At 45.1% G+C, this 14063-nt stretch overlaps 1 protein-coding gene across 4 annotated transcripts in view; it reads left to right on the forward strand.

The window, feature by feature from the left end:
• SH3BP4 (SH3 domain binding protein 4) overlaps positions 1 to 14063 on the forward strand; it is a 45666-nt gene that overhangs the window by 12733 nt on the left and 18870 nt on the right. For 3 of the 4 annotated variants that reach the window (XM_035140173.2, XM_035140156.2, XM_060282613.1), the window contains one exon: positions 13556 to 13822. In XM_035140173.2, coding sequence (XP_034996064.1) covers positions 13705 to 13822 — 118 coding nt within the window. In that variant the 5' untranslated portion in view covers positions 13556 to 13704. Of the gene's footprint in view, positions 1 to 8998; positions 13823 to 14063 lie in introns of those variants that run through there. The other variant, XM_035140164.2, reaches the window with a different exon arrangement.

Raw genomic sequence — 14063 nt, forward strand, 5'->3', positions numbered from 1 at the left:
ATCTGGGATGTACATCAGTGTCCAAGCCTGTCTCTCTATGTGTGGTCAGTGGTTGTTGCCTCTGTTTCAATGATTGGAATAAAAGGATACCAAATGATGGAAATAGTCTGTTTTGTGCTATTCTAAGTTGACAAGTTTATTTTTCAGCTAAATAAGAACCTAAACTCGACCATGTGTGCAGGAAAAGTCCCTGTAATATGCCCCACTTCTAGGTGCAACACATTTCCAATGTTATCATTATTTTCTTAATATAATTTTTTATTGGTTTTTACACATATTTCCCAGCATAACATCCTTTTAAACATCATTTCAATTTTTTTGGCTATCACAGCCTAGGACTTCCTTCAGCCTCGACTGATGGTTTTCTAAAGTCTTTTCTAATTGTGTATTTTGTTACTATAATTATTGTTATAAATTCAAATCTTAAATACAACTATTCTTAATTCTCTTCACAATAATTTATATAATACTCCTTACAAAACGTCTTTTAAGCCTACAAGGGATGTTAATTAATTACAATTGCTTTCCAAATATATCATAAACCTCTTCCATTCCCTTAGGAAAGTCTGGTTCTGCTGGTTCCGAATTTCCCCAGTTAGTCTCACCATCTCAGCATAGTTCATCCTTTTCTCTTGCCACTCTTCTTTAGTTGGTATTTCTTCTTGCTTTCTTCTTTGGGCTAATAGAGTCCTTATTCACATATAAAAATAGGTTTTTTAAAAAAATCATTTTTATGAATTTCTGTACCTACAATACCCAGTAGAAAGGCTTCTGGTTTTTTAACAAATGTATATTTCAACATTTTTTCCTTTCATTTTAAATCATTTCCCAGAAGTCTTTCACTTTCTTACATTTCCACCACATATGATAGAAAGTACCTCCTTTTCTTTACATTTCCAACATTTATTGTCTGTTTTATACATTTTAGCTAATTTCACTGGTGTTATATACCAACTGTACATCATTTTCATAATATTTTCTTTCAGCGCACTGCAAGCAGTAAATTTTATTCGCTCTTTCCATAGTTTTCCCCAATCTTCTATTTGTATACAGTGTTGTGGCCAACATCTTTAGCCCAATGAATCATAACCGATTTAACTTCCTCATCTTTCAGATGCCATTCCAATAATAATTTGTACATTTTAGATAATATTTTAAATCTATTATTTAATAACTCCAATTCAAATTTTGATTTTGTATATCCAAATCCATTTTTGTTTTTATCCTCTTTAAACATTTCGTTGATTTGATGATAATGCATCCAATCATTCACCAAACCTTTTATATCTTCATATGGCTTTAGCTTCCATTGGTTCTCCATCTCGGTTACTAATTGCTCATAGGCGGCCCAATTTTTACCCATATTTAAAATACACTCATTGCCTCCAATGTTAACATTAAGCAGTGAGGGGGATTCTTGAAAGGTGAAGCTAACTGCAAAGGTCCTTTTAGCCACTGGTGGAGGAGGAAGGTGGAGCACGATAGTCCAATGGCGCTTTGTTCAGGCGCAGTTTAGCTTTGTGTGCAAATGCAGCCACACCCTCCCAATCCTCTTTGCAATATTATCACCCCATGTTATAAATAAGGTCTGGGACTGATGGAGAGAGAGAGGTATGCCACCTAGTAGATGTATGGCTATAGTGAGGTTTGAACTAGTGGCGTTCTGTTTCTTGGTTCACATTCTTAGCTGCTATAAAACATCTTTTATGTCTGTTGGTCTGAGACAGAACAAAGAACTTGAGTTTGCCAGAAATGCAACCCAAAACTGAGCAAAACATCACAAGGGCATCCAATAGGATTGAAACAACAGCTTGCTCATGTGGTTAGTAAATGTTACCAATTGTGAGTAGGAAAGCAAAACTAGGAAGAGGTGATGGGAGCACTGGAAGTTGTGCTCATCTCATGGCAGGCTGGCTTCTGATGTAACAATGGCTTGGCAGGAAGAACTTTCTGATGAAAGTGTTCAAGGCTATGCAGTGTGTGACTTCTCTACTTAGACAGAAATACCCACCTACTAGTTGGAGGAGCCAAAGCAGCCATTTCCAGGTCCAGCCTCTCTATGCTGTTGGCCTTCTCTTCCAATTTTGTGGTCACTTGGGAAAGGGAGTGAGTATATCTTTGAGGACTGGAAGAGCTTGTCGTGTAGCCAGCACATTAATTCTGCAGGAAACTGCATGGTTAAATCAACACAAACCTGGCAGATTTCACGCTGTGTGTGTGTGTGTTTTATAATTATGGCCATGCAAACATGCATCCTCATAATTGCACAAAGGGACTTGGTGGATCCAGGCCTTTTGTTGACTGTATGGTTCTGCTAGATGAGTGCATAAGCAAATACTACCGACAATTAAACTTTCAATATCGACAAATGAATTTTGTTCCTCTGCTTCAATGGCTCTATCAGAAACAAGAGCTGCGAGTATGATTGGCTTGCACAGATTGTGGATATGCCGCATTTATTCCATGAACTGCTAGGTTGTAAACAATGCTCTCAATCCCCACCCCTCTTTTCTTCATTGACCTTCTTTGACCTGAATCAACTAGCAGAATACAGTGAATCAGGAATGGCAAAAGAGCTTTGATGAAGCTATGCTATCCTTGGGTCAGATTCTTGAAGAATCTGAAGCCACAAAACAAGCTTCTACGGCCCCAGCTTTACACCCTGTATGGCTTTCAGTCCCCGAGATATAGCTAACTGCTTCTTCCTCATTCTGACTGGCTTGAGAAATTCTACAAGTGGAGAGGAGAGTTATCTTTCCCATAGGATCCTATCTATGGTAAATGCAGATCACTAATGAGCTATCTTGTCTAGATGTGTCTTGTGTCAAATCCAGTACTGTATGTTACAGTTAGATTTGTAGCCTGTTAAAGAAAGGCTGTTGATGAGCAAAGACAGAGCAAGTTTCTTTGTGTTTACCACTTCATTGCTTGATATCTGTCTGGCTGCTATTTTTTCTGCCGATGGAGACGTTGCCATTGCACCTCTGCATTGCCCATAACTCTCCTTCCCCAAGCAATGCTCCCTAGCAATCTTACAATGGCACTTTGTGCATGGAGCCAGCTGCACAGTTGAACAGAGTACAGTTGCATAAGCAGTGATACCACATAGAGAAGCTTGTGAAAGAGCTCTCCAGATGATATTGGGTCCAATGAGAGTACTTCTCCATTTACTGTACTCCCATCTATCTGTGGAAGAAATGAATGTCGGACTAAGAAATCCAGGGCAGTAAAGGAGAACAAAAAAACTATTTTACTCAATAGAAAACTGCTTGGTCTGGAATTTTGCTTTCCACTGAGAGTGAAATGGGGCTACCCAAAGATGTGAGGGCCCTTATTTCTGGGAACCTTGTGAACCTTCCATAAATTTGTGGTAAAAAGTGAGTGTGATCCTTCAGAGTAATTTGGCACTGAACAAATTAGCACATAATCTCTATAAAATGTGCGCTTAAAAGTCAATTTCTAACATGTGCCATCAGCAGCATTGGTACTTGACTGATCCCACCACAGAACTTGAAGTACGCCTGTAGCATCATTTTAACAGTTTTCGTGTGGCAACTACACGTGGAATTATACAGAACTGTTAACTCTTGACCCCAAGTGTTCTTTGATAGAGCTGTGACAAGAAAACATTTGGTAGCTGCAGTAGCTTGTCTCGCCATGTTGCAGGGATGATTAAAGTAGCAGCTGTTAAGGCAGAGGAACACCATTAATAACAAGGCATTGATGACCCATTTCAGGGGCGTACCCAGGATCAAAACTAGGGGGGGGCAAGTCATGGTCGTTCAGGGGCGGGGCCAAGGCACGGGAGGGGAGGGGCCACAAAGTGGGAACGTGGGCGGGGCTACGGAGCCCAGGTGAAACTGACTCCGGGAAGAAGTTTCATCCTGGGCGCCGCCCCGGGGGAGAGCCCGTGTGTGTGGCCAGGGGCGTCGCAATAGGGGGCGGGGGACCCAGGCTCCATTTTGTGGGGGGCAGCACGGCACCCCCTCGCCACCTCCACCGACGGCTGCCCCGCCCGAGTAGGAGGAGAAGGGATAGAGAGAGGGAGGGCTGGCCGTGCAGCTGCGCGCTCGAGTTGCCTCTGCTTCCCACAGACCTGGCGGGGGCGCGAGCTGAGGCCCGCCCTCCTTTCCCTCCGTCCCTCCTCGGGGGGCAAGGCCTGTGGCTTAGAGCCCCTCCGCCTTCTCCGCCTCCCACTGAAAAGCCCCCTCCCCTTTCAGCGGCTCCTGCTGCAGCCCAAGCAGAAGCGGTGGCGGCGTCTGCTACGCGCTCTGAGGGCGCGCCGACCTGGGAGTTGCTGAGGCGCTGCGCCGCTGTGGGCTATTGTTGCAGCCGCCAGGAGCGGCCCATGTGCAGCCCTCGGTGTCGGGGCCAGCGGAGTTGGGCACGCTGTCGGGCCGCGGCCGGCAGGAGCAGTAAGTGCCGCCGGGGCTGGGCTGGTTAGGGACGTGGCTCCAGCACTGCCCTCACGCTGGAGCTCGAGGAGTGGAGGGAGAAATGGAGAGAAGGAGGAAGCCGCTTCCCTGTCTCCATTGCTCCTCCTTTCCCTTCGCGTGGGTCCCTTCCTGCCAGCAGCGGCGCTAGCCTTTATGCACGCGACGGACGCCCCCCCCCCCGGCGGGGTGCCTTCTGATTTGCCGCCCCGGGCAGCCAGAAGGCTAGCGATGCCGCTGTGCCTTGCTGAACCGCTTCAGGCTCTTCTTGTGGGACCCCGATGCGTCTCCAGCTCAGCTGCAGCCACTGTGAAGCAGGACGATTCAAATTTTTTATTTGGCTTCTGGGGGGGCAGCTGCCCCCCTGCCCCATGCTGGGTACGCCCATGACCCCTTTACTGTGTTGCATAGTACTGTAATTCTTAAAAGCCTGTGTGGTGTGTACTGTAGCTCATTCTCCTACCTTTCAGTGGGATGAATGAGCAATATGCTATCTATCCTACCTATCCTTTTGTGTATGTGTGCCTGTTCCACCAGGAACTGATCTGAACAAGCAGGATTTCAAACCAGTTAAATTTAACTGGGTTAAATTTCAGAGGAAAAGCAGTTAAAGGGTTAGAGCATGGCGCTGATACAGGCCACCTGAATATTCCTGCATCACAGGGGGTCCAACTAGATGACCCTCATGGTCCCGTCCAACTCTGCAGTTCTCTGATTCTATGAAATGCAGTTTTAAAGGGACTAGATTGAAGCAGAAGGGGGAAGATGAGTTAGATTTCTTGTTGGAGTATACTCCTCATGAAGAAAGCTAACACAATCATCATCATCATCATCATTCTATTATTTATTCAATTTGTATCCTGCTCTTCCTCCTAAAGGAGCTCTGGATGTGGAGGATACACACATCGGCATCTTCTCTGAAATACTGCATCATACCAAAGAGACCCAATTCACATTGCACAAGCTGCAATCAGAATTGACTCAGCTTTTTCCAGGCAATGGTTAATGTTTTGCTTAAAAGTATTGACATCTGTACCCAAAGTTCCCAGTCTTGTGACCTGCCTGGCTTGTTGCCTCGGCTTGTTTGGAACACTCTTTCATTCAGGAAACTTCCCAAAGACTCACAAATTTCCTTGGGAAACTTTACTGTTGCTCTGATTAACTGCCCCTGAGAGACTTCGAGGACTGTAAAGCATTCCTTCGTTGCTAGAGTCCTAGACCTCCGACTAATTAAATGATCTGTGGTCTTTAAAACTGTGGAGGTATTGGGGTTTTTTTTGTTCTTATGGCATGCATTTTGTGTTTTTATATTGTTAGAAAGTTCTCAAACACTGCCTGAGACATTGGTGGGCCAGGGCCAGTCGGAGGGATGTACAGTACTTGTTTAGGAAGCAAGACTTCTGACTGGCCCACCTAAACAGAACCCTCTACTTTTATATTGAATGAAGGTATTGTGCATTTCTCCTCTGCTTTATACCGTAGGGCCAGGTTGTCATCTGAATTTTGATAACTGCACAAGCTCTAGACAAGTGTAGTGACCACATTCCGACACCATTTCTCTTTTCTCTTTTAATTCTGTGGTGTTCTGTTTCAGAGTAAGGCTTGCTTCTGAATGCTTCCTTGCAAGCGTCTTATCCTTGTCTTGTGATGACAAACATTTTATGTCAGCAGTGCCGGAAAGTAAATATTTTCTTCTCCAACATTTGTTTAAAAAGATTGACTCCTTTTGGTATTTACTTGATGTAAATGTTCTTCTAAATAAACCTTTTCTTTTAGCCCATTAGTAGAAATACTGATTTATTTATTTTTAAAGTGTCTATATGATGCTAAGAGATTTATATCTGTTCCAAAAATGCACAATGTCCCATTTAAGCAGGCTGCCCATATACCAGGCATCCCCAAACTTCGGCCCTCCAGATGTTTTGGACTACAATTCCCATCATCCCTGACCACTGGTCCTGTTAGCTAGGGATCATGGGAGTTGTAGGCCAAAACATCTGGAGGGCCACAGTTTGGGGATGCCTGCCATATACTTTTCCCTACCCTAGTAGATTTGATTTGGACAGGGGAGCTATCATTATTTTATTTTATTTTATTTTATTTTATTTTATGCATCCTGGGTGCAACTTGTTAGAGTAAGTCTGTAGTCTCTGCCATCTTAAGATGGTAATTAAATGCAGGCTTTGTGGCCTCAACATCAAGCCAGTTTTCACCCATCTCCTCCTTTCCTATTTGGCTTAACATCCAGCCTGATGAGGAGTTGTGGAGAACTCAAAGGCTTATTCATTTGTTTCGTGATATTTCGGCTTATCCTAATGGAATCTCCCAAAGATGGGCTTTTGGATTTTTCTGCACCCTGCTGTCTCTTTCTTATATGCCACATCAATATGACTTGTTACCGGGTAGGCTTAAGACCACACTATCATGTTTGATGCTGTTGTCTGATCAGTTTGCTTGATGTTCTGCCAAAATGTAAGCAAAGGATTCTAATATGACTGGCAACCATCTCAATAAAAGGCATTGGTCTGGGATGCATGGGCTCAGGAGAGTGTGTTGCATTATTTTGTCCTGACTTAAAATACATAGAGTCATAGAATTGTAGAGTTGGAAGGGACCTCAGGGTCATCTAGTCCAACCCCCTGCAATGCATGTTAACGCAAGCATCCCCAAACTTCGGCCCTCCAGATGTTTTGGACTACAATTCCCATCTTCCCTGACCACTGGTCCTGTTAGCTAGGGATCATGGGAGTTGTAGGCCAAAACATCTGGAGGGCCGCAGTTTGGGGATGCCTGTGTTAACCCATCTATCTTTCCCAACAGAATATTGTTTCTGAGGACAGTCACCAAATTAAGATGAGAACTCTACCCCCACCCCACCCCTCAAGAGTATTGTAGTTATTGACATTCACCATTAAGGATAATATGTTGTAGTATAATGGATAATTAACTATGGCTCAGGCTCAGATCTCCCCTCTAGCCACAAACTCAGCAGGTGCCAAGTGGCCTTCAATCTGACACCTTATGTGTCTGAATCTTATTTGCACATTTAATAATATCCCAGGCAAGATTTAATAACTGTAATTTAATTAATGCAGCTGATTAAGACCCGTACCTGACTAAAACGTTGATCTATTTTTCTTCACCCTGTGCTCTGTGATCCCTGTACTAGCTCATATGAGGCCGTGGCCAAGAGCAAAATGTGTACAAGTGGGGCAAATTCTGTGTTGTTTCAATATATATCAACTGCTGTGGGGGGAGCTAGTTATGCAAGTAGAGCTGTAAGAATGCCATTTACCGTATTTTTGGACCATAACACGCACTTAGTTTTTTAGAGGAGGAAAACCAGAATCCCCCCCCCGGTTTTCCTCCTCTAAAAGGCTGGGAGGGGGTTCCTGGAGGGGGAGCGAGGGAGGCAGGGGAAGTCCAGTAGCTTTCACTGGTGTCAGAGGAGGCAGGGGAAGTCCGATAGCGATGCTACCGGGCTTCTCCTGCCTCCCCCACCCGTGCCGACACCGGCGAAGGGGGGGGGAAGGGAAGCCCCGTAGTGATGCTGTTGGGCTTCCGCTTTCTCCCCCACCGCTTTCGCTGGTGTTGGAGGAGGCAGGGGGTGCTGCTGCTGGCTCTGGCAGGGGCTGCCCCCCCTTCTTGCCAGAGCCACCGGCGGCATCAGCGCTCTGAAGGGAGCGTGCTGGTGCTGGTGCTGGCTCTGGCAGGGGCAACCATGGCTGCCCCCCACTCTTAGGAGAGCCGGTGGCAGCATCAGAGCCCGAAGGGAGCGTTGATGTTGCCGCCGGCTCTGGCACGGGCAGGCTTGGGAGCCGCGGGAAAACAGTTCTCGGCGGCCTCCTTGACAGCAGGCGGGGAGGAGTGGGCGGCAGCGGCCCGAAAGCTGCCGTTTCTTGCCACCGCCAACTGCCTCTCATGGGAGCAAGCGCAGCGCCTCTCCAACTATGAGAGGCGGGGTGCGGCGGCGTGGATCCCGCGCTCACTCGCTGTTTGCTGGGAAAGAGGCACTGTGCCTTGCCCAGCAAAGAGCGAGTGAGGGAAGCATGTCCCTTTTAACCCCATCGGGGCTGGGCATGTCACTGCCGCTGCTTCCCTCTTGCCGGCTCCGAAATGGTGGACGCGCTGAGCCTGGAAGAGTCGCCCAAGCCTTGGCTCGTCCACCATTTCGGAGCCGGCAAGAGGGAAGTGGCGGCGGCGGCAGGGACGCTTCTCTCGCTCTCTCTTTGCTGGGCAAGAGGCACTGTGCCTCGCCCAGCAAAGAGCGAGTGAGTGAGGGAAGCATGTCCCTTTGACCCCATTGGGGGGACGGCGCCGCCGCTTCCCGCTCGCCGGCTCCGAAATGGTGGATGCGCCGAAACTGGAAGAGCACACCCACCATTTCGGAGCTGGGAAGTGGGAAGCGGCGGCGGCAGCATGGACATGCCCAGCCCCGATGGGGTTAAAGGGACATGCTTCCCTCGCTTGCTCGCTCTTTGCTTTGCCCTGCACGGGCAGCGCTTCCACTCCCGGGGGCAGTGAGGAGGGACGGGCGGGAGCCATGGCTCCGGCGGCGGAGGCATCCGTCAGCTCCCGACCGCAGCGACAGCTGAGGGATCCCGCTGCCGGAGCCATGGCATTCACTCCATAGGACGCACAGAGATTCCCCCTTACTCTTGAGGAGGAAAAAACTGTGCTATGGCTCGAAAAATGCAGTACCTTCCTGCTGCAGCAGTACCTATTTATCTACTTGCAGTGGCATGCTTTCAAACTGCTAGGTTGGCAGAAACTGGGACACAGCAACCAGCAACAGCTCACCCCGTCACACAGATTCGAACCTTACCTTTTACCTCTAGTAAATAGCTCTTTACAAAGACTAATCCATTCTCATTTGGTTTGTTCTGGCTTGGCTTTCTCTGTAGATGAGACTTGGACTGCTCTTTGCGGCTGTTTGGCCTTCTTGTGCCAGTGCAGAGGCAAAGAGCTGGCTCTGGCTCCCTGCTACCCACAGTTAACAGATGGGGGAGCCAAGGGCCACACTCTTCTTTCTCTGGGCCGCCACAGTAATAGGCATCTCTGTCACGTGAGTGAATTCGTGAAGAATCAGCTGCCATTTGGGTGTTTAGGAAGCACCATGCAATGAACTTTGACAGGTGCCAGTCACCCGACATCATTGACACCAGATGATTGACATATGCCATGCCCCACCCACCTGTCAAAACTGATCTACAATGTGGGATGAGATAAGGATATGGTTTTTCCAAACCAACCAACCAACTAACCACTCCTCCTTCTTATGTATTTGCTGAACAGGATTGGGGGGAGAGGAAAAAGTTCAAAATGACAGTTTAAAACTGTACTTGAGGAATCATGAAGCAGTTTCTAGGCAGCTATGGGGTTTGGGGGGTCTCTGCTTCCAGATCAAAGTCCCAGCCCACCTCATGCTAGAAATGAAGCCTTGCTCACTTTTAGAAATGGTCTTCAAATTGATATGTTGTAGCTTAGCGTTACTGTTTAGCTCTGAAATCTTGATTCTGTTCAGCTGTTTTGGTAACAACCGGGTTCCTTTGAAGGCCTCTTGGCAAAGGGTTATTGTTGATGTGCTGAACCTCTTGTCTGTCTCTCAAGCAGAGTAACACTGAAAGGAATGGAGACGTCTCTGACATCTAGCAGACATAAAGCTGTCTTAATTTTTAACATAAAAATTGAATGAGTATCAATACGTTGAATATTTAATGTGGAAGTCAAAGATCTACTGTAAATAGTCACACATAAGATCGTGGTTCTGCAGCCTGAAACTTTTGGGATGGGCTGCCAAATCTTAATATTTTTTTAATACACACTGGCACTGGCACTGGTACTGAGAGAAGAACACCCAGGAAAACTGGGAGATTTTGGGTGGGGAAAGTTTTTTCTAAATAGAAAAACTGGAAATTTGGGGAAAATACAAAACCAGAACCTCTTTATGTGATATTTTGTCTTTCAGAAGGAGTGATTTATGTATTTTGTTAAAGTAGTGGCTTAAAATAATCTTGCTACAAAACTTGAAAACCATGGTTTCACGTTTGCTTCTTTTGAATGCAGCTTGTCAATTTAGATGAAATAAACAGGCAGAAAACTCACATCTGAAATGGCAATGTCCAGAAACCAGCAGGGAAACATTTCAGCATGCCAGGTCACTCGGAAAAAAGGAGCTTTGAAGGGAGACTCCAGCACGAAACTGCTGAATTGTCTTTTGAACAGAAACTCAGTTCTAGCACCTGCAACTTGAAATGACAAGATTTTTTTTATTATCCTTCTTGTGTTAATTAGCTTACCAATGCCAGGAAGTGTGTGTTAACACCAACACAGCCTTGTTAATCATTGCTGTAACTTGCTTTCACATAATTATTATTTTCTGTCCTTTTTGCATTTTGTTTTCCTCTGACGTCAACTCCATTTCTTCCTCCCACCTATCAATGCAAACACTGTGTGTGCATCTATGCCTGCCAATTTATTGCGCTCTGCAGATGAGGACTAGGCCATCTGAAAAATCAACATGAGATTTTAGCTGCAGTTAATTTAGCTGCAGGGGTGAAACTGGGCTTTCTTTCACCCTGACACACACCTGTGCGGACACACCCACCCCTCAACACATTTGTTCTTAAAGGTGCATATTGCGTAAAAAGTAGGCAATATATTGTTTGACATCATGTCTGTTAGGGCATAGAGAGCTTCCAGAGGCTTCAGCTGAACTCAAGATTTGCACTCTAAGGTTTAGAAATGTTAAGAAAAACTTTCGCCATAAATTTTGGAGCTTAAAAGTTCTCCCGTGTTTAACTTGTCTTTAAAAGTAACATTCTGGCCTTAGCAACCTAAAACATGGCCAATTCTGAGAAAGGAGAAAATAAAGGGTGTGCTAATGTTTGTTGTTTGAAAGAGGCTGGGGAAAAGTTAGTATCTCCAAATAGTAAAAAAAGAAGGGGTGTGTGTGTGTGTGTGTGTGTATCTGGTTTTCGTTCAACCTTAAAAGAACTATTATGACCGTATGACCAAAGGGAAAATGACCGTTCCTTCCAATAAAATAAATTGTCAAAAGTAGAGCTTCCTTGTACAGCAATTGTCTATCTGAGGATGGGCTTTGACTTGGATTTATTTAGTCAAAGGATCATTAAAAGGCTGTATTTCCATAAGATCAACCAAGACCTTCTGTTTCCCATTTAAAATGTTTTGGGATTTATTTATTTATTTGGTATCTTTGAGGATTCCTTTTAATTTTATTTTTGTTTGATTAGTCATTTCAGGAAATGATGCTTTCCTACGTACTGTATTAAAAAAGAAAGTTAAAAAAAAAACAGTTAAAGGATGCTATCTCTCCAATCCTTAATTCAGACATCGTGATATATTGGTATATCACGATGTTTAGCTGGTGATACATTGCAGTGTTGAAAACCAGATATCACCCAGCCCTAGTTGGCACTTTGCAAAACAAACTGGAAACATCAGCAAACTATCAATAAAACAAACGCCTGGGCTTGGAACAGAGGGGGCCCACATGCACGTGGGAAGCATCCTCACCAGGCACAGGCAACCTTGGCTCTCCAGATGTTTTGGAACCACAACTCCCATGATTCCTAGCTAACAGGGCCGGTGGTCAGGGATCATGGGAGTTGTAGTTCCAAAACATCTGGAGAGCCAAGGCTGCCTATGCCTGATCTTCACTCTCATGATAGTGTAAGAAACTCCAACCTGAACCCAAAGATGTGCCCACAGTTACACAGAAGCTTCTGCATGCAAAAGCAGGAGGACGACTGCTCTGGAATGTCCCTGCTCACTAGCACTAGCTTGACAGTGCCAGCATGCCTTTGATAGCACTGGCCAGTGCTTCTTTGCTTCTGCTTGCAATTCTTTGGATCCAACTCGATACCTTTAGTCATTAATACACATCTAATGTCGTTGTTACTTAACTGAAACAGGAGCTGAATGTTCCTATTCATAAACAAGGACTTAAGTGGAATAGTTTTTGTTAAGATATTACATTGCTGATAGTGGTTAAAAGTTTTGACCAGGGGCGTCATCACCGCAGTTATTAGGAATAAAAGTACTGTAATTGTTCTAACATTTTATGCACCTGTTGGTACTAGGATACGAAATGTGGGAAACATTTATGGAAAGCAGTCAAGCACTCTGGCTGCGAAGCACTTGTAGAATAACTACTTTGGGAGTGGCTGTCCACTTGGCTAAATAGCTGGTTAACTGTTCACATCCTGGACAAGTTGCTGGAAAATGTGACCATCCATATTTCCTTGTATTTTCACCTGATGAATTGAATTTCTACTTTGTATTTTATCTATGTTAAATCTGAGCAGGGGTCCAAACCAAATTGCTGGAAAGACTGATTCAGTAGTGTGAAAAGTATGTGTATTCATGAGAAACTTGCGGAACGCCCAAAAGAAATATATCCCTTTGATGGGCTGCTTATTTTGAACTAGGTAGAGCACAGAGAAGGTCCTCTCTAAGGAGAAGATCTCTCTGTCAACATAACTTAGATTCTTGTAGCCCAAACTTACTCTGCTTAGACAGTAATTCAGTGCAGTCTTGGCCATGTTGAGCACCAGCCAGCATGATCAGTGGTCAAGGATGAGGGGTGTGGAAGGCCAGCAAGTTCTGGAGGGCTACAGGGACATTGATTGTTCTACCCTGGCCAAAAGCAAAGACTGAATAGGAACCATTATGTTGCTTTTGAAAGGTTTACTGGTCAAAACCCAAGTCTGCCTCTGGTTGCACTGGATATATATGGAACAGAAAACCTTCTATACTAGAGTGACTTGAGCAGGTGTTGTAAAGAAACTTACCCCTCCTTCAACATATTTTAAAGTAAGCAATATGGTACTTGCAGTGGGGAAACAGGATCCTATAGGGTCCCCCAGCTTTTGCCCCAGGGCTACATGAATGTACCCAAAAGCAGATTATTTGAGTTCCCCCCAGCATTACTCTGATTATTTGTTGTAGTAAAATAATACACTCAGATCTGTTTTTCAGATTCTAAACTTTAGAGTGAAATTGGAGAAGGAGAAGTTTTCTACAACAGACTCTCATGTCAAAGTTGGAAATGCTTAAGAGAAACCATGTCGTAACTCTTCCACTCTTTTTCTTTTCAGATTTGTCTCAAGTTGTAAAAAAAAACAACACCCCCCAAAACAAATAGCACCCAAACGCACTGGTAGCTTAAAGCTTCTGAAGAAAAATGGCACAACTCTTGTAGAGAAGATGGCCCACTAGATTCTCAGGGAAGGGCACAAATCTCAAGATGGCGGCTCAGAGGATTCGTGCTGCCAATGCCAGTGTGCTCCCACGGTGCAGATCTGAGGGGACCCTGATTGACCTGAGTGAAGAATTTTCTGAAACCAGCTTCAGTTCCGTCAAAGGTGAGAGGGTTCTTTTGTATGTAAGTTGGAGCACCAAAACTGAAGTGCCTACAAGAGAAGGGATTCTGTATGCACCATCACAGTAAAGTTACCAAACTAGCTCAGTAGTCACCAGTCTTTTCAGACCAGTGGGCACATTTCAAATTGTGAGAGAGCACTGGCAGCAACAGTCACCGACTAGCAGCTATGGGGCAGGGAGCATGGCAGAATACAAAATGGCTACCATGGGGAGCTTGACATA

Source organism: Zootoca vivipara, chromosome 1, assembly GCF_963506605.1.
Source record: "Zootoca vivipara chromosome 1, rZooViv1.1, whole genome shotgun sequence".
Lineage (NCBI taxonomy): Eukaryota > Metazoa > Chordata > Lepidosauria > Squamata > Lacertidae > Zootoca > Zootoca vivipara.